The sequence below is a fragment of the Cyprinus carpio genome, chromosome B7 (assembly GCF_018340385.1).
Source record: "Cyprinus carpio isolate SPL01 chromosome B7, ASM1834038v1, whole genome shotgun sequence".
In the NCBI taxonomy this organism is placed as follows: domain Eukaryota; kingdom Metazoa; phylum Chordata; class Actinopteri; order Cypriniformes; family Cyprinidae; genus Cyprinus; species Cyprinus carpio.
The window spans coordinates 16,625,216-16,645,929 of record NC_056603.1 but is presented as its reverse complement, the minus strand read 5'-3'; the positions used below and the strand labels follow the sequence as shown (position 1 = coordinate 16,645,929).

The window sequence follows — 20,714 nt, the reverse complement described above, 5'->3', positions numbered from 1 at the left end:
CAAAGAACCCTGAGTTTTTACTGTTTAGAAACATTTTTCGAGCAAGTTATTTATTAATAAAATCCCTCATCAAAATGCTAAGAAAATTTATTTGTTTGATCCATTAAAATGAGAAAATAATTGAATATTATTATTTACTGTTTTAAGAAACATATTTTTGAGCATGCTATTTATTCATAAAAACATTTAATGAAAATGAGAAGAAATTGTATTTGATCCATTAAAAAAAAAAAAAAAAAGTAATTGAAGAGAATGTAATTGAAGAGAATTAACAGAGACACTGAAAGAGGACATATGTAGAGAAGTAAAGTAAAAACATAGGCAACATTTTCTATTTAAAACCCAAGGGATGATAGGGTAGAGTGAGGGACAACGCCTTGAGGACTCTGAAACAGAAGTTATGCGTCCAGAATAGTTACCATACTTTTAGTAACAATGACATAAATTATAAACCAAGAATGGAAATTGTCATGTTTTTATGTATATTTATTTTTAAGTAGGCTGTTTGCCCCGCAGGTTCCGAAAATAGAATTATATTTCTCTTAAATAACATGTACTCCCTATATACAGGCCTCACTATTCTCATATCATATAACTGTTATGTTCTGCAAAACAACCAGCTTTCTTACTGCTGGAAACTTCATCACTTACTGTGAAATCTGTTTTCTCTCCGGTACATCACCAATGTACAGTAAGCTCCATGGTGAATAGTTCTGCATCACTCTTGTCAACGTAGGCCATAGTTACAAAAAATGTTACAACAGAAAGAATGAATAACCATCAAACAAACTAAACCACTTTGAACTGTAGCCAACTGTAAACAGGAATATGAACTGACTAGTTTAGGTTGGGTGAGAGAGGCGACCTCTGGTGGCAGGTGTTGGAGCTGCAGTCTCAGGACCACGTCTGGGGGAAACAGCTGTGAGTCCCTATCAATCTTGCTACTGGGATCTGGTCTGTTCTTCTTCTACGCAAAAATCCCCAAATTTTAATATGATATGTGAAAGCAATGTTTTTATTCATTTCACAGATACCCACTGGGATTTGAGTCTGGGCTCCGCTGCATTATCCAATTCATGTTCCATTTAACATATTTCCACCAGGAATATTAACCATCAACCAATTACCACTCCTCATGAGTACTCCAGCATATTTCCAGCAGGAACTTTCTGTATCCATCCATTATTTATCTTCATGAGTTTTCCAGTCACCTTAACAGATAAAATATCCTCAAAGCATGATGCAACCCCCACCACAATTTATCACAGTCAGAATTCACTTTACTGGCCAAATAAGTTGCATTTACCAAGGAATTTTGACATTGTGGTCTGCTCCAACAAGCAGACATGTCATATAAGGTACTTTTGGTATGACATTATATAGAACATATAATATAAACATAACCAATACACAATAATGTAACAATTAGGCTTTTATACATAAAATACAACAGAAGTTGCTGAGTCTTTAATCCACCTGTGCATTGAAAATGTTCTTATATTCTTGCTTTAATGCTGTATTTTTTTAAAATAAACAAATTCTATGACAATCTGCTTGAATGTTCTGTTGTCTTTGTGGTAGGCCTATAGAATGAGCCCTGTATCACATTCTGATGTTCTGTGGAAAATACCAACACAATGTGTATTGCGTTAAAGTTCCCCTTTGTTCAGCTTGATTTTCATCTAAACTCCTAGTTTACAGTTTGTTCACTGTGTTGCAGCTTCTCTGTGGAAAGTTACATAAAAGGGGTTTTACTGACTCTTGAGTGGAGTACTCACTGACATGCACGCATGAATTCACAAGAAATGTATCAGAGAAGACGAATACTGAGAAGTGTGCAATTGCTAGAATCTAGATGTATGTCACATAACTTAATTTTTTGATATATAAAATTAAGTTTCTTTGTTCAATTTAATAAGTGAGGGTTGATGGCAAGACTAGGAAACCACACAAAGGGAACAAGACTAGAAATTTTACATCAAGTAGCATGGAAATGTTAAAATTGATTGCATTTGTAATGAATTTCAACCTTTTTTATTTTTATTTTTCAGAAACCATTCAAATCAAATGTGTTGCTCAGGTAATGATAAATGTTAATCACTTTTGGATAAATAAAAAAAAATCAATGTATTGACTAGTTTTATCAGCTAGGTTACAACAGCTCGACAACATGGATCATTGTCAGTGTCTGTTTGCCTCTGTTATCTATATTTAATTTTATTTATCGTTAGAAATTCTAAATGCCTCTATTTACATTTTTGCTCATGTACAATAATGTAGAATAAAACAGTTACAGTAATAAGTTAATAGTAAAGTGACAGTAGTTTTTTTGTTCTGAGATAACAGAGCGTGAAAGTGATAAACCAATAAATGACTCACAAGATTCTACTTTCTATTGTAGGTTCTGTCACTATGGACATCCCCTTTTCTGTAAGATAGAAATATCACTTCCCATTCACTTGTCACGTTGAACACGGATCAGCAAATGGTGTAAGACTTAATTATAAACTTTAGCATTGCAAAGAAACCCCAAAGTGTGTTGCAGACACCTCTTTTTGCAATTCCGGCAGACATCTGAGAAAAAGAGGAAATTGCTTTTATTGTTGAGAAAGATGGAGTCACATGATGAGCTCACACACCCACAGCTGTTGAAGCAGCATATGTTAGCCATGTGATACCGTTATGACTAGAGGCAGTTTAGCCACAAACAGTATATACGCTACTAAAAATGGTGATAAATGTGTGCTGAGTGGTTAATAATTAATAACTGTAGCCTGTGTATTTCCACTCCCCTGCCTTTATTGTCTTCCTTTTATAACTAATTTGTATAGGCTAGTATGGTGTTATTCATGTGGTCATTACTTTCAGGAGAAATGAGGTAAGGAACAAAAAGGAAGTGATGAATACTCAGAAACAAGAGACAATCTTAATTTTGAAGATGTTAAATGACTTCATAAACCACACCAATGATTTACCCTTAGATGACCCTGATCATTTTTGCCCTCTATGTACCTATCTCAACCATAAATACATACAAACATACATAAATTTAATAAAATAATTAAATGGAATATATATATATATATAAGCTATATATATATATATATATATATATATATATATATATATATATATATATATAAAATAGAAAAAAATAAACATTCACGTTACATTTGAAGTCAAAAAGGAACATAGTCTACTTTACAATGTTAAAAAAAAAAAATCTTAAAGCATGTTAATCTAGTTTTGATCTCTAATAGGCTGTTTCATTCATATTTGCATTTATCACTGTATGAATGAATATGTAGCTATTTTCTTGCCCAAACATATATTTCATTCAGCTTCACTGTTTACAACATATATTAAGCTTATATTTGAGATTTATGATTTTCTTTGTGTGCATGGATAAAAAAAAAAAGGTTAGCAGTGAGATCAGCAAGCAAGCTATCACACTTTAATCTGTCTGTAAGTCTTAAACTTAACGTGTTACCCTCTCTCATGCCCAGGTGAATCAATGATAAGTTAAATTGCAGTTGTTTTTCAAGACTATGTGACTGTTAAAAATAGCCGGGGATTTCTGTGACTTCCATAGCCAATAGGATTCGACATAAACAGGCGACATGTCATGAGCACGCGACATAGGGCTGGGCCTTCGATTCTTTTCATTTTCTGTTCGTGACAGCAAATGCATCTAGTTGAGCAGTCTCTCAGAATCCCGGCAGGGATGAAATCGACTGAGTCCAGAGGAACGGCTCAGGCCAGTCATCTGCAGATGATTGATGAGAAAGACTTACGCGATGTAGTTTTGGTCCGAACGAGTGTAGGTGCGTGTTTGCGAGGACATTTCGGGAGGACAGGGCGCAAAGTGGCCGTCAAGTTAATCAAGGATAGGTAAACAGCATTTTCACTCATCATATACATTACTAAAAATTTATCCACTTCTATTTGCATAGCAAATAATAATAAACATTCATAAATATTACTAACAAAATAAATATTTACTAAATAATATTGATTAATTAGTACCAAATTGCTAACTAATAATTATAAAATGAATATGAATAGTAATAGTAAATGTTAATATTAATAAACAATCAAACTAAACTCTATTAAAGGTTGCAATGTTTTTTGGAGTAAAATCTAACGTTATGTACAAACACTGTGCAATATAGGCAATAGGGTATTTCCACAGCAAACAATAGAAAACAAAACTTGAGTGCTTTGTGTGTGTGTGTGTGTGTGTGTGTGTGTGTGTGGTATCAGTAAATGGATTGACAGGTTAAAGAAAGAAGGAATGCTGGGTCGGGTGTGTTCTGAGGAAGTTTTAGTCCCACTGGGTTTGTACACAACCCACTCTCTGGTTGGGCTGGTGTGGGACTGGATGACTGAAGGATCTCTAGATTCACTACTGCATGAGGTAAGTGTAAACTTAGATAAAATATATAAAAGATGATTTAATGAGTCCAAGACAGGTGACGTTAACATACCTGATGAGCCTTTTATCTAAAACAGGAAGTGAATGTGATTGTTTTTAGAAGATGGTGTTGACTTTTCTGACAGTTAGAAAGTGGAAAAACCCTAGGCACTAAAAATAGTGCCAACCAATGAATAGCATTCCAATACATGCAATAGCATTTAGCTATTGTGTCATCAGTAATATAACTCCTACTTTCAGGAAATGCATTCTTATTTAATAGGCAGCTACAGCTGAAAGTGACATAGATTTTTTTGCTTTCATTAGTCAGACATGTTTCCAGAGCTTTCAATGGCTCTTTGTCTTCGGATCCTTTTGGACGTTTCTAAAGGTTTAGCTCATCTCCATGCTATTCCTCTGCCTCATGGAGAACATAAATCCACTAAAGTTCCTCAAAACCAACATAACTTTACCAATGTATCAGGAAAAATATATAAATAAATACATTAAAATATGTTTTTTGTGCTGTTACTTTAGTATCTTTTGCTTTAATTTTTACTAACTTTTAAAATGTGTGTTGCATTGTAGTTGTGTGACTGGGGTCAAGAGATAAACATGCACTTGACCACCTCTGATGGCCGTGGGCCATACTACAGAGATCTGGCCTATGTGTCTCCTGAAGTCATACAAGGCGCTGTTCCTTCTGTAGAAGCAGACGTATATAGGTGAGGTGCATTATCTCAACATTTTAGAGTATTTCAACTGTATATTAGAGTGGAATTGTTGAGTTTTTTAATGATTTTCCAGTTTTGGGGTTCTTCTCTGGGAAACGTTGAATAGAAAGCGTCCATGTGAAGGTATGTTATCTCTTCCACCATGTATCAGTGTAACCTAATTGTCTTATTCAGTGAGGAGGATTTTTTTATTCTTCCATTTTCCTAAAGACGAGTTTTCTTACAGGTATTGATCAGCTTCAGACCAAACTGTAGCTTGGTTTGGAGGTTGACCTTCTGCCGCCAATGACACCTCAAAGCCATGCCCTCACCCAACTCAAAATTAGATGCTTGAACAATGAACCTCAAAAACGACCATCAGCTGAGGGTTAGTTATGGAATGTTTATGGATCTTAGAGATGTTATCCAATATTACTTAATCACTAATTATGTTCTGCTCATACAGAGTGTGCAGTGGTTCTAAGGACAGCTTTGGCAGTGTTTGATCCACAGACTTTAACCGAAGCTGTTCTTCACCTGAAAACATGCAAGGTACTTGTCTAATGATTAATAAGCTCAATAATACTTGTACTGGCTATTTATTAAGTGGGGTCCAAAGTCAATCTACAATTCTAGGATTTCTTTCATTAAAATCTGGATAGTAACAAAACATTTAAAACAAAGTAAAAGTTAAGAAGAAAAATAAACATTTAAGATTTTCTGGCAAGTAATCCAATAAGGATATTAAATAAACTGTTCAAAAGGTCAGATATTCCTTCTTCCACTGAAGAACAAGATGGTCCTTTGGATCAAATCATTCTTAGATTGTCAGTTTTTACACAAACTTGTGAAGTTCATGCAGCTCGAATGCTGCTTTCATTAAAGCAAAATGAAGACAATGCTAATACCAACTATTAATTTTTCAAATCAACATTTCATTATACATTTTATAATCAAAAATATATAGCTATATATCATAGTAGAAACATTTTCACTAGCAATAGTGGACTCCACATCAGGTTGATTTTTTTAAATTCATTTTAATACAGATGTGAAGAATTTGACTGTGGAATGATTGTGTATTTGTGTGTGTCTGTTACACCAGGAGAGGAGGCTACTGAGCTGTAAAATGCGCTCATCCTGGGAGTTGCCTATTGAGCTACATAACCTAGAGGTAGGACAACTGGTGCATTTATTTTGAACAGGTTTTACTTGATTTTCTGTTGAAGAGCTCTACGCGACTTATAAATGAGAGCAATAGAAGCAATAAAACAAAAGTATACTAGTGCTGTGACAGGTGTCAGATCGTCTAGCACAGTACACAAAGCAAGTTTAAAAAAAAAAAAAAAAAAATTAGACCAAAATGAATAGAATAGAATTTTATATCATTTTTATATCATAATGTTAGTATTATTAAGCAGGAACTATGTCTGATGCTATGTTTTGTATTTTCATAATAAACAAAATAAATAAATAAAACATATAAAATAAATCTTTTATACTCACAAAACACACTGCCATTTTTTTTTTTTTTTTTTTACCACCAACAGGACAATAATTGCAAAAGTACCACAAAAAATTGGAACTCCAAGGTGATTCCTCACAATGAAACTCTGCCAGTGTCTTCACCGAATGCAAAAGTAAAGGCCCCTCTGCCAATTGGAACAAGAGGTTGTCCTCAGATTGGATGTTGTAGGGGTTAGTAAGCTCTCATTTGATAATATTTTGTATACACTTTATCACTTTATCACTATATATTGTCTCATAATTATGTTTTTCGCTGCTCACATCTTTTATAGATACTGGCAAAAGTTCGGTCCAATCCAATAACTCATGCAATGATCATGGTTTCACTCAGATTAATGTACGTCCCGGAGTTCCCCAGAGACAGAGCTCTACATCTTTAAGATTCCCATGTGTTTCCCCCACAGCGATATTTCAGAGTAACCCACAAAACAACGCTGGCAACCACGGTGAGAAATTAGTTCCATCAAAAAAACTAACAACAAATATAATTTATTCAATCCAACAAACTCTCTCCATACCCTTCACACACACAACCAATGATATGAGTTTGGACCAAGAACATAAACATGCCATTGCTGCGCACTTTAATCCATCTGGAAGAGCTCTGCTCTCCGACAGTCTCAATTGCCTGAAGTATTTTAGCTAAATTAATCTGGAGGAGCTTTGTGTACATATTGTGTACATACTGTTGGCATAACTACCTGGACACAACAAATGTATCAGATCTTTGTGTTGGTACTTTACATGTGCGCAGTAAGCAGTTCTGTGTGACTGTGCTCACTCACTTCCTGAATGACTGCCCCACTCATTCCTTATCTGTGTCCAGTGTGTTTCCTCCCCAGAGGGTTTTTGTTTTTCTCAGAATCAGTCTTGTTTTGTTCTTTTAAATGCTAGTAGTAAAGAAGGGTTTGTCCCACTGAAGTAACTGGCTAAAGACAATTTTTTCACAAAATACACTATGATTTAAATGTTTGGGGTCGGTAAGATATTTTTTTTTAATGTTTTGCTTAACAAGGTGGCATTTACTTGATCAGTTTTTTTTTTTTTTTCAAGTTTCTTTGAATTTGAAATATATATATTTTTTTTGTAACATTATAAATGTCTTTACTGTCAATTCTAATTAATTTAATGCATCCTTGATGAATAGAAAACCCCAAACTTTTGTATATATTTAATATATATTTTACTTATCAGCAAAGTGTGTGCATTATTTCTAAATTTGCAGAATTATTATTTATTTATTATAATGACCTATTAACTAATTATAATCACTTTGTTTTGTATTTGAAGATCATTAACAGCTGTAAAATGTCTGAATCTAGGTTGATCTGATTTGCTTTGGTCACATATAATAATAGAACAATATAAAAATGATGTATAAATATTATCTTTGTGTTAGTTCCTAACTCTGTGCTTACACTGTTATCATATACTATGATCCTTCCTCTTTCTCTAGTTAAATGTCAGCTGTCTGCGGGACGGAGCTGTTGCCAACTTCTGCAAGAAAGACGGGAGGCCATTGTTCGCTGCATGACTGAGGGACGACTCAACAACCTACTTGATGTGTTGCGGGCTAGACAGGCTGTGACCCGTGAGATGTACGAGATCATCACTGCAAGCCTGACCTTGACTGCACGCACGCGCTGTTTGCTTGATATCTGTGCCTGCCTTGGTGAAAATGTTGCTATCTTGGTGGCCACGACTTTAGGTTTAGTATCCACTGAAAATGCTCAATCCACCAATAGGTGGCAGGCTGGTTAATTATGCCAGCATGCCGCTACTGTTGTGCAAAGGCAAAATGCAGTAACTGCACATGAAGCAATTGATATCAGATTGATATAAGATTTGTATGGCACTGTAATGTGTCATTAATATGTTGAGATGGTTAGTCTGGTCTTGTTTGGACTGCTGTATAACAGAAGAAGAGAGGTCAGACTCTCTGGAAGGGTATGCTGCAATGCAGTTTTAGTCTTGGATCTAAAAACTCATCAAATTAACATTATAAAGGGTACTGATGATGTCCTTGTTTGTTTAAAAAGGGATTCGTCAAATACCTTTGAACATGATGATGTTCAGATGAATGGGCAAACACGTTCCTTTGTTTGTGGAGAGAAAAAAATCAACAGCATAGAAATAGATTATTTTGAAAAGAACCTTTAGGAAAGATGAGGCTGTTTCTCTTAATCATGCTTACTTTTTTTTTTAAATCTTAGACTTACAGTTGTGCATGTTGCACAAAAAATAGAGTTTCTCATTGTAGTGTATCTTGCAACAAGACATTATTTTTTTTATTCCCTTTGTACAGTTTGTAGCATGGCATGTATAAAGCAAAAAAAAAAAAAAAAAAAGATATATGGACAAAACAAACATGTTATAAGTAATGGCATTAAATATGGTATATAATATATACTGTTGTGTCTTAACCACGGTTTAACAGTATGTGTCCCTTCAGCGTTTGACCTGAGCTCTTATATAAAATCCACTTCTTGGAGAACAGCTATTACTTGGTATTACTCAGGTCAATACCATGCCACATACCTCCTCACATACTGTCTAATTGCATGGATGATCTTTACACTGGTTAGTTTTAAAGGACATGAATGGTCCTTGCTATAGGGGCCTTTACTTACATTGAAATGTCAGAAGTGAATTGTATTTGACTTTAAAATTCAAGTTGCTTCAGCAGCATACATTGTATTATATATTGTAGATAACTTGTTTTATTTATTAAGAATGATAATTATAAATATCATTATAATTAAAACAATTATTCTATGATTATTATAAATATGACAGCTATTATAAATAAAGCTACATGCTCATAAAAAGACAAAAGATTTGTTTAGATTTTTTAATCACACCATTATTTTGTCACAATGCAGGGCCATTTAAAATGAATTAGTGAAGGTAAAAATGGTATTAAAAGAATTGGTAACCAGTTGCAGGACTTAAAATATTCGTTCCTATGTACTGTTAAAAATTTGGGGTTAGTGAAATTGTTTTTTAATAGACAATAATACTTTTATTCAGCGAGGATGCTTTAAATTGGTCAAAAGTGACAGTAAAGTCTTATAATGTTTAAAGATTGAGCTTTGCCGTCTCGGGAATAAATTAAATTGTAATAATATTTCACAATATTACTTTTTACTGTATTTTTGATCAAATAAATGCAGCCTTGGTGAGCATAAAACTTTTTTCCCCATCAAAAACACATATATACGTCTATATATAATAAACACATATATAGGTCTATGTATATACAGGCCTATATATATAGCTATAATAAAATACCTTATGCTTTTTATTCTTTTCATCCCTTTCTCTGCAACAAAACCCTATTCCTCACTTTAAAGGTAATCGCTTGACTTTAAATATATCAGGTGCGAAGCAGCGTTAATCAGAAACCACTTAAACACAAACACACGAAAACATTACTTTTAAATGGGTTGCTTTTGGCAGGAAGGCAACACCTGAATGGGTCTGCTGACAAACCGGGTCGGTCTGTCTGAATCGCAAATAAACCCACGTGACATCAATTTTACCGGTGTCACGTGACTTTCTGGCAGCTTGCCCTCCGTGCTCCAGGGTTCTTTGGGCAGTAGTTAAAGATGCTGCCCTGTCTGCTAATGTCACCACCAACAAGGAAACGACAAACAAATGACACAACAAGAAAAATAAAAATATCTACTTTGAACGATACGATTAAAGAAGAATAATAAGAAGGACTTTGCTGCTTGTGTTAAATCAGCGAGAACAGCTATCACGTTATAATTCCATTCTATTTATTCTATTCTCTTTTTTTCTAATAAATGCATGAACTGAATGTGCTCAATATGTTCATTTCAAAGCGGAGCGGGGAATATCTCCGTTAAAAAGACGCAGTGATCGTGTCTCAGATTGTGCTGCGCTCTACGTTAGAAAAACAGGATGTCGCTTCTCATCATCCAATCGATTACAAAATGCTTTACGTTTCTTCCAGTTCCAGTCATTCACTATGCCAGATATGCTATATGAACAATGGATTTATAAGAGCTATATGCATTAGTCTATCGCTCCAAATTCTTACCCACAGAACAGAGCAGACTACATGACAACACGTTTAAAACGCGCTGAAGGGGTTGTTTTGTTGAACAGCTGATAGGCTTGAGGACAAACCTTAGCATTAAAGTCTCGTAAAACGTCGTCATGTAGTTTCAGACACTTGTGCTGATTTACTTATTTATTTATTTATGTTTGTGTCCGCCGATTACATGTAATACATTTCTCATTTTGTATAGAAGCCGACCTGTCTTGTCTTGACTTTAACGCGACTGCTGCGCGTCTCGTTGTAACAAAGAGGGTTGCCAAATATGAACTTGTTTTGATCGCAGGGTGCCAAGTTGTTGTAGTTGTTTTTACGTGATTTTAACGAGATTTTTAAAACCACCAGCTTTCATTTCTTTGTTTTCTTTTTTTATTATATCCCTTTAGTTTCTAGTTAGATTTCTAAATATATAAGTGATATTAATTCATGGGAATGAACAGTTTTGTTTTTTTGAGAATAGTGCAAGATGATGAAAAGTAATTATATGTAACATTTAATAAAAATACTTAATAAGGAATAACAAACAAACAATATTAAAAGGGTGTGATGAAACCAGTCGTTTTCATGGACCTTATTCACCATATTTAATTGACAATGAGGCTGTAAGAACAGACAAACAGTCAGTTCACTGGGTGTTATCACTCAGCAGATGCAACATGGAAAATACATCTTTCCAAAACCTTTTTTTCCTCTTTCTGAAAGATCCCTAGTACAACACGTATTCACACACACACTACATTGTTTGTACTTCCATTTAAATATTTATCTGTTTGGATTAAACATCATATCTTGCACTTTTATCAACCTGTATCAAACACTTAAGCGCACACTTAGAAAAAAGCACCAAGAGCATCAGTCAAAAGATAGACAGGTTCCCACAAAAAAAGTCATTCATCTCATTCAAAGTCAAAACTAAAATGATGTCATGAGTGCAGATGTTTCTGTGAACGTTGCAGCTCTGCACAAAAAACTTATATTTCAAGATCTCAGAAAACACCTTCAACGTTGCAGCTCTGGGGAAACATCTTCTAAGATAATAAACAAACATCAAAAAAAGAAATCTCTCAACAAAGAACTCTATAACATTTAAAAAATTAAAATTATAACAACCTCCATTTGAAAGTCAAACAAATTTAAAATGATCTGCTCTCTGTTTGAAAGACAAGACTTTTCGTTTTCAGACACACTTAATGTAATGAGCGTTTTACAAGGATAAATGTAAAAGTGAGTGGTTCAAGTCAAATAATCAGAGGAATGTGCAATCAGCTCTCCACAATAAGAGAGGTGGCAGCAGTAAACACTTCATGCTTAATCATTTATAGAGGGTCAACAAACAGCAAGTCAGGATTGTGAAACGTGTGATTTCCCTCATTTAGAAACCCATATAGAGCCTGACTGAACTCATGATTAAGTGCATAGTTTTCATTTGTAATTTTCAGCTTCTGATTGCGAGAGGGGTTATGAAATGTTTGACCAAAGAAATACTTATTTACATAATCCCAATGATGCAATCTTCACACCAGCTTTTCGTCAATTAGCATCAGCATATTTTGCATGTATGTAATTTACTTATCACATTAGCCTGTACTGACTTCACACCATCACTAGACATCGGAGGCCGGATGTGACTTTTAAGTTATGTCTGGGTAATTGCATGATCCCCAGTGTTATCATGCAGTATCAAACATGCACAAATATCTTGTTCCAAAATGAATATCCTGTAAATCTTTAGTTGCCCTCATGTTCTTTCAAACCTCTATGGCTTTCTTTCTTCAGTAGAGCACAAAAGAAGAATTTTTGAAGGATGTATATACTAATGTATATACTAATATAGTATTTTTTTTAATATTTTGAATTAGTTTTGAGATATTTTTTTAAATTAGTGTTTATATAAGTTTTAATATATTTTAATTAATATTTTTAATATATTTTCTATATAATTTTAATTTTAGTTTAACTTTTAGTTAGTAGTAATTTTTAGTTAGTAATTTTTGTTTGTTTTTAAAAAATATTTCTACTTGCCTTTAGTTCATTAATTGTAGAATTTAAATACTTTAACTTTTTTAGTCTTGTTTTAGGCAACAAGTCTTTTGTTTACTGTATATATTTTATTCTATTATCCATTTATAGTTTTTATTTAATATTTTATTTATGCTTATTATTTTTGCTTTATTTCAGTTACAAAAAAAAAAGATTTTTCAATTTAGTTTAACATCACTATCCCATTGACTTTTACTGTATGTAGAAAAAAAACACCATATTTTTTTCATATTATCTTCTTTTGTGTTCCACTAAAGAAAGAAATTCATACAGATTTGTAATGACATGAGGGTGAGTAAATGATGACAAAATTTTCATTTTGTGGTGAAATCCAAAGTTTTGGCATGAAACTCTAGATGGCGCAGTCCGAGGGGTAAATCTCAATCTGACATAATGACATCATTATCACAAGCCGCAGCTGATTGGTTCTTTTTGTATGAGCAGCCAATGAGCTCCCTGCTCAGCATTCAAATACTTGGCTAACGCTTGCTGTAGGAGTTGCAGTGTGCATCAGAAACCCTCCACCTTCCCCAGGTCCACCTGTATAGATCTGCTATGGGGTGCTTCGTGTATGCTATATGAGGGTTATTTCATATAGCATGTTATATATGCAGCAGCATTATTTCTTACATGCTCAAAGCAGCATGTTATGGATGTATTGGCAGTAGCAAGTCTCGGTACTCCGTAGCAGATTTGTTCCTCCAAGACCAAACAAATTAACATTGTGATGTACCAGTCCCTCCGAGAGTTGTCATGACAAAAATATCCTTTTAAGCAGCAGCTATTCCTTATATAACTCTAGTTTTTCTGCTCTGTTAGGTTGGATAAGGCCGACAAGGACCCTTTCTGTCTCTGAGTAGCACCACTTGCACCTGTGGACAGAATGGAGAGCGACGCTGAATCCAGAAAGCTGAACGGCCAGCCTGAGGGTCTTGCAGCCCTTTCAAAACCCAAAGAGAGCATGCAGCTCAAAAAGGAAATCTCTCTCCTGAACGGCATCAGCCTCATCGTGGGAAACATGATTGGCTCGGGCATATTTGTATCGCCAAAGGGCGTTCTGATCTATAGCGCCTCCTATGGACTGTCTCTAGTTATCTGGGCCATCGGTGGCATCTTTTCAGTAGTGGGTGCTCTCTGTTACGCTGAACTCGGCACGACAATCACTAAGTCTGGCGCCAGCTATGCCTACATCCTGGAGTCGTTTGGAGGCTTCATAGCATTTATACGTCTATGGACATCACTGCTTATCATCGAACCGACAAGCCAGGCTGTAATTGCCATAACTTTTGCCAACTACTTGGTTCAGCCACTCTTCCCCACCTGCGAGCCTCCATATTCTGCTTCTCGGCTCATTGCTGCAGCTTGTATTTGTGAGTAATGAGTACATGCTGTTGCTCTACACCCTTGTTTTTCACATTCTTTAATTTTCTTGTTGACTTTCTCACTCTGTTCTCTCCTCCTTTCTCTGTTATCTCACCATGAGATCTGATAAGCTGTTGAGGCCCATTATGATCCAACTTAAAAAAAGTCATAGGTTAGTTAATGAATAACTTGTTTTTGAGTTCAGGGAGCCCGTTCTTCTGGTTCTGTGATGCCTCTCCTCGTACACCTGTTTCACTTGGATACCTTCAGCAGCATCATTAGACATGCCACTCTAAACATAACCGTTGCCTTGACTTAACCAAACCTTAACTACTCCCCACTAATTCATTTAAGTATTGAATTTAGTAATTTTAATTGCTGTCTTTAGGGAGTAACTGATGTTATTTGTTGTCAAAAACACAGTTACCATTCCATTGTTATCATTCACTTTAAGGCTGGATTGCATTGCATCACTTTTAAAATCAGAGCATGTTTTAAAACACTAGGCATCATCCACTTTCCGACTTTGTAAATGGTTCCAGAGAAAAAACTGAGTATCATATGCTAAAATCCTGAGGATCACACATTACCAGACTTGTCGTTCCAGAAAATGACAAATTAATGCAGAAACATGCACCCCTTTGCTAAGAGATGCACAACAAATTAAAACAATGTTTGATCTCCTCTAACAGGATGGAATCATAGTCTGAACTAAAAAAAATCAACATCTGTGCTTCTTGATTTTCTGTGAAATCTGTCAACTCTGACTGCGTAAAATCTGTAGACTGACTCTTAGCAACTGACATTGCATTTGCATTGACATTGCATTGACTTGTCCAGACTGCAAATCAGGGCAAAAATCTGTGTAGTGTATTCCAGCCTTAACTTGTCAGAGTACTTGTCAACATATATATATATATATATATATATATATATATATATATATATATATATATATATATATATATATATATATATATATGACCTTTATTAATTCCGCTTTATGCTAACATGCTTACTATTCATGATATTGCAGGCCTGCTGACCTTTATTAATTCCGCTTATGTCAAGTGGGGTACCAGGGTGCAGGATGTCTCCACTTATGCCAAAGTGCTGGCCCTCATCGTCATAATTATCACGGGGATAGTGAAACTATGCCAAGGTAAAAAAAAAAAAAATGCACTTGAGTCTACACAATCAGCCACATCACTTTAAGATGTTTTTGCATGATAGCATTTGCATGATTATTTTGCATGTTTGTGTCTGGGCCAAATGTTCTCATGAGTTCTAAATCAGTTTAAAGGGATAGTCACTCAAAAATGAAAATTCTGGCATTTATTCATCCTCATGTCACTCTAAATCTGTTTTTCACTTTTTCATATTTACATTTAATATTTAATCATTTAGCAGATGCTTTTATCCAAAGTGACTTACAAATGAGAACAATAGAAGCAATCAGATCAATGAGAGAACAACAACAGTACACAAGTGCCATGACCAGTCTCAGTTAGTCTAGCACAGAACCGTAGCTATGTTTTTTTTTTTTTCCAAGAATAGGATAGACAAGAAAAGGTAAGTGCTAGTATTAGTTGGTCAAATCGTCATATGATGATTATATGCTGATTTTTATTTCTGCAAAACACAAAAAAAGGAAATTGTATTATTCATACAAAGTTAACCAAAGCCATGTGATTACCAAAATTCTTCAAAATATCTTGTTGTATTCTGCAGAAGAAAGGAAGTCATACATTCTTGAAATTACATAAGGAATTTTGACAGAATTGTACATTTTGGATGAACTATCCCTTTAAGGCAAAAATACATAGTTTCTCTCATTGGCTATTTATTTTTATTTTATTTCCTTAGTTTATTTAACAGGCACAGTGCACACAAAAAACATAACTGTAAATGTGCAAGAATTAGCTAAAAGGCTATTTTTCTTTTGTACTCCCTGAGCAGAATACAAATGTAAAGTATGCACAGTATGTTGAATATGTAAATGTAACACAATAAGAGAAAACCACAATAGAACATGCATTCACATATATATTGATCTTGAAAAGCTGTTAATCGTTTCAGTACTTTTGTAATGTTTCTCACACAGGTTTTACAATGAACTTTGAGGATCCGTTCAAAGGCTCGTCTAGCGACCCAGGAAATATCGCTTTGGCATTGTACTCGGCTCTTTTCTCGTACTCAGGCTGGGACACGCTTAACTTTGTCACAGAAGAGATTAAGAACCCTGAAAGGTACTACTTTGAGACAACCTTGATCCTCAGTTCCTGTACCTGTTGAGAAAATACAGTATGTAAAAACAGCCACTCATAAGATAACACATCTGTCCATGCATGTCCCAGGAACCTTCCTCTCTCCATTGCAATCTCCATGCCATTTGTTACAATCATCTACATCCTCACAAACGTGGCCTATTATGCTGTGCTGGACATGAGTGCCATCCTCGCCAGTGATGCTGTCGCTGTGGTGAGTTCATAGACTTCTGTGTTGTCATAATGTCTGTAGTGTAACAGCTAATGTTTCCTAATCATCCCACAGACGTTTGCAGACCACACTCTGGGAGTGATGAGTTGGACCATCCCTATTGCAGTTGCTTTATCCTGTTACGGAGGTCTTAATTCTTCCATCATTGCTGCATCCAGGTCAGTCTGAAGCTTGATTTCTACATACCATCACAGAACACTAGCTTTAGATTTTTCTCAAATTTTCTGTCTAAAGAGACCATTTGGGAATTGTGTTGGTATTGTGCATTTTTAAAATAGCCCTGTACAATTGCACTGGCTTTATGGTTTTATTATTCCACTTGAACCTCTGCTTTGTTCCTCAAGTTTATTCTTAATGACTGGTGTTAACCTCCAGGAGGAGGAACAAAGCTTAGTTCAGCTCCTGTGGTTTTTATAGGGAGCTGCTCAATTGCTCACACCATCTGGAGCTGCTTTGTAAGGGCCGTGTGGGGGTTCACACCACTATTCCATGTGGAAGATAATGCGGAGTACAGAGGATTTTTGGGAGTGTTGAGAAAATTCAGATGCACTGAGAACTTAAATTCCTGTTTATATCTATAGCATTTGTTTATTCAGGTGTTTCATGTATGATATGTATGCTTGTGTACCTATACAGCTAATTTTGTTTTAAGTGAAAGTGACAAAAAAAAAAAAAAAAAAAAAGTGACGTGACACAGCCAAGTATGGTGACCCTACTTAGAATTTGTGCTCTGCATTTAACCCATCCAAAGGCACACACACAGCAGTGAACACACACACCATGAACACACACCCGGAGCAGTGGGCAGCCATTTATGCTGCCGCACCCGGGGAGCAGTTGGGGGTTCAGTGCCTTGCTCAAGGGCACCTCAGTCGTGGTGTTGCCGGCCCAAGACTCGAACCCACAACCTTAGGGTTAGGAGTCAAACTCTCTAACCACTAGGTCATGACTTCCCCTTTTAAGGTCAAGGATGTGCAAGTATATGAGTATGAACTCATTTTCATACAATCATGATGTTTTTTTTTACTTTTGTCTGAAGTATTTTTGTGCACTTTTGCATTTGGTTTGCATAATCAGTTTGATTTCTCAGTACTTTTGATTATGTGCAGTGTTATTTTAATATCACTGTTATACTATTGTAGAGTTTGTTTCAAACTAGTTTTATTTTTCGTTTTAATTTAAATTGAAAAGTTTTAGTAATTGAGTTGTTTTGTCTTTTATATATATATATATATATATATATATATATATATATATATATATATATATATATATATATATATATATATATAATATATATAGTTTATTTCAGTTTTAGTTATTTTAGTACATCAAGTTAAACTAAATTAAAATGAAACATGTTCCTTTGGCAACTAGCTTTACGGTTTTAGTTAACTATTATAATCCTGATTAGATGCACTTACAGAAAATGCATATACATTTGAATAAACAGTGAGTCTCTTGCTGCTGAAGTTGTTCTTCGTGGGAGCTCGAGAAGGTCATCTTCCAGATGCTTTGTCTATGATTCACGTGGAGAGATTCACGCCAGTTCCTGCTCTGCTATTTAATGCAAGTGTATTTCAGTTACAATTAACACTGCATGCATGGTAACATTCTCTTTTATCTATGGAATTTCCTGTGACCTCTGAGAATATTGAAATAAATATACTAATATTATACTTATACTAATTAAATATTTATCTAATGTATTTAGAAACAAGTTATTAACAAGTTGTTATCATATGCTACATTTAGCTCTACAGATATAGATGCAGTTGTAGAGTCTCTCAGTCTGGGACATTTAATGTTTTCTGTCTCCATCTAGTGGACCAAGTCACTCATCTCGTGCTTTCTGTCTGCAGTGTGCCATGGCTCTGATCTATCTTACAGTGGAGGATGTTTTCCAGCTGATTAACTATTACAGCTTCAGTTACTGGTTTTTCGTTGGCCTGTCTATTGCCGGGCAGATCTACCTTCGCTGGAAAGAGCCAGACAGGCCCCGACCAGTGAAGGTGAGGAAGTAGAGACTATACAGATGAAATAAATATGCTTGCATAGCTTTAAACAATAAAAAAAAAAAAAAAACATGCAGAAGTATGTGTGATCCATTATAGTGTATTTTGAACACATAAACCCAATACAAACAGCTGTACTGTTATATTCACTATGGTTCAACAGTTAGTAGGATTTTTTTTTTTATTCTTTTATTTAGCACTTTTTCAGCAAGAACATTAAATTAATCAAAAATGACTGTAAAGACATTACCAATGTTATAAAAATTTCTTTTTAAATAAATGCTGCTCTTTTAAACTTACTTAATAATCAAAGAATCTATGAAAAAGTGCATCATAGTTTGTACAAACATAATTAAGCATAATTATCAAAACTGATAAGAATTGTTTCTTGAGCCCTAAATCAGCATATTTAAATGATTTCTGAAGGGTCATGTGACACTGAAGAAGTAGAAATCACAGGAATAAATACAATAAATTTAGTCAGGCGTTTCCATCCTAATATCAGATGCAATTTTGTGACGACATATGTGAATTAATGTTGTTTTCCTCTCTTCTCCTTCATATACAGTTGAGTCTGCTGTATCCCATCATCTTCTGCATGTGTGTTGTGTTCTTGGTGGCTGTGCCACTTTATTCTGACACACTCAACTCACTCATCGGAATTGCTATTGCCCTCTCCGGAGTGCCTGTTTACTTCTTGGGTATCTATCTTCCAGAGTCCAAGCGCCCACCCATAATAACTAAACTGTTATGTAAGTACCACAGCCTTTAGCAGTGAAACATCATTTTGTCCTTTAATTAGACTGATTTACAGCCGAAACGACAGTGACTGTGATTCTTCTTAACGTGTGTGTCTCCCTTACACAGGTGCCATCACCCGTTTCACCCAGTTCACCTGTTTTTGTGTGCTCACTGAGTTAGACACTGTTGATTAGAACACTCGCACCCCTTTGACACAAACCCACAGGTATGGGGAGAGGAAACCAATATCTGGAGAAACAGGAAAAAGATCTTCAACACTTTTAAAGACACAGATGCACTCTTAATGTCTCTGCGTTGGATTCTTCTTTTTCTTAATTATAAAAGGGTTCTGCTAAGGCCACAGTGCACTGCAGTATTAGAAATGACCTTGAGAACTTATGATGCAAACACCATCTGTATGAAAGAAAGGAGAAATGGGGATATAAACAGGATGCGGTGATTTGTATGTGCCATTATAAAGAACATGGTCAAGAATTCGATTTTGTATTTATCTAAAATTTTTCCCGTTTTTAATCTAACATACTTTTATTTTAGAGTCTGGTTTTTAAAATGTCTATCAATTTATTTGTCCACTTTTTAAAAGTGAAAGAGATTTTATTTAGATTTTCCTTATTGAGATTATATCTTCGCACGAGTGTGTCAGTCCTCTTACAGTATTTGGAGAGGTCAGTCCTGTGTCATTGCCCACATGCCTTAGCTGGTTTTAGAGGGAAGGTGATTTGTATGCATTTGAAAATTCAAATCTGCTGCTATGCTCCTTTACATATAGTGAAGCATCACATGTTCACTTGAGGAAGAGATTAGGAAGGAATAAAGATGAGGAGTACGTCAGATGTGCTGGAAACATTTGTCAACTCAATCCAAAGCATGTTTTTAAGTGTCTCTGTTCTTGGTTTGGACCTCTGTTTTTTTGAGATTTCATTTTTAAACTGAAAAAAATACAAAAAACAAACAAACAATAAAAGATTGTGTAAATGAATTCATATTACAAAATTAAGTGTCCAGAAAATTGCTCATGCATCATTCAGTTTTTTATAAAATCATCCTTAAAAATCCATTGGCCAAACAAGCAATACATTGTTACTGGTAAAAATCCCAGTGATCTCAGGATAGATGTCCAGATGTGATTTAAAACAGCTCACTCTGATAAATGTTTACCTTGAAGCATGAAACATACTGAACATATTGTTATTTGCCTTTATGTACAAGTGTTTCTATTAATTTATTTGAAAGATTACCAATAAAACCTTTTTTTCTACCAGACGAGAACTGTTTAAATAAATGACTCCTGAGATTTT

The 20,714-nt window shown here is 34.9% G+C and overlaps 2 protein-coding genes across 2 annotated transcripts; both read left to right on the top strand.

Moving 5' to 3' along the window:
* The first annotated feature begins 3,617 nt into the window (after nucleotides 1-3,617).
* si:dkey-181f22.4 (receptor-interacting serine/threonine-protein kinase 2) lies at nucleotides 3,618-9,059 on the top strand. The gene is given in 11 exon segments (XM_042727555.1): nucleotides 3,618-3,891; nucleotides 4,264-4,417; nucleotides 4,742-4,891; nucleotides 5,003-5,139; nucleotides 5,222-5,271; nucleotides 5,375-5,515; nucleotides 5,594-5,679; nucleotides 6,233-6,301; nucleotides 6,678-6,825; nucleotides 6,927-7,100; nucleotides 8,111-9,059. Coding segments are annotated over 11 exon segments (1,620 nt in total). The 5' UTR covers nucleotides 3,618-3,685; the 3' UTR covers nucleotides 8,416-9,059.
* A 4,538-nt stretch (nucleotides 9,060-13,597) lies between these two features.
* On the top strand, nucleotides 13,598-20,679 carry slc7a6 (solute carrier family 7 member 6). The gene is made up of 9 exons (XM_042727554.1): nucleotides 13,598-14,148; nucleotides 15,177-15,302; nucleotides 16,245-16,389; nucleotides 16,498-16,621; nucleotides 16,694-16,797; nucleotides 18,112-18,208; nucleotides 18,502-18,651; nucleotides 19,223-19,406; nucleotides 19,522-20,679. The coding sequence occupies exons 1-9, from the start codon at nucleotides 13,662-13,664 to the stop codon at nucleotides 19,587-19,589; spliced, it is 1,485 nt and encodes a 494-aa protein (XP_042583488.1). The 5' UTR covers nucleotides 13,598-13,661; the 3' UTR covers nucleotides 19,590-20,679.
* The last annotated feature ends 35 nt before the right edge of the window (nucleotides 20,680-20,714 follow it).

Excerpts from the sequence above, each read along its gene's own strand:
- slc7a6 (XM_042727554.1), top strand. The coding sequence starts at position 13,662 with ATGGAGAGCGACGCTGAATCCAGAAAGCTGAACGGCCAGCCTGAGGGT. Across the intron at positions 14,149-15,176 it reads CATTGCTGCAGCTTGTATTT|GCCTGCTGACCTTTATTAAT; the intron begins GTGAGTAATGAG and ends ATGATATTGCAG. Across the intron at positions 19,407-19,521 it reads CATAATAACTAAACTGTTAT|GTGCCATCACCCGTTTCACC; the intron begins GTAAGTACCACA and ends TCCCTTACACAG.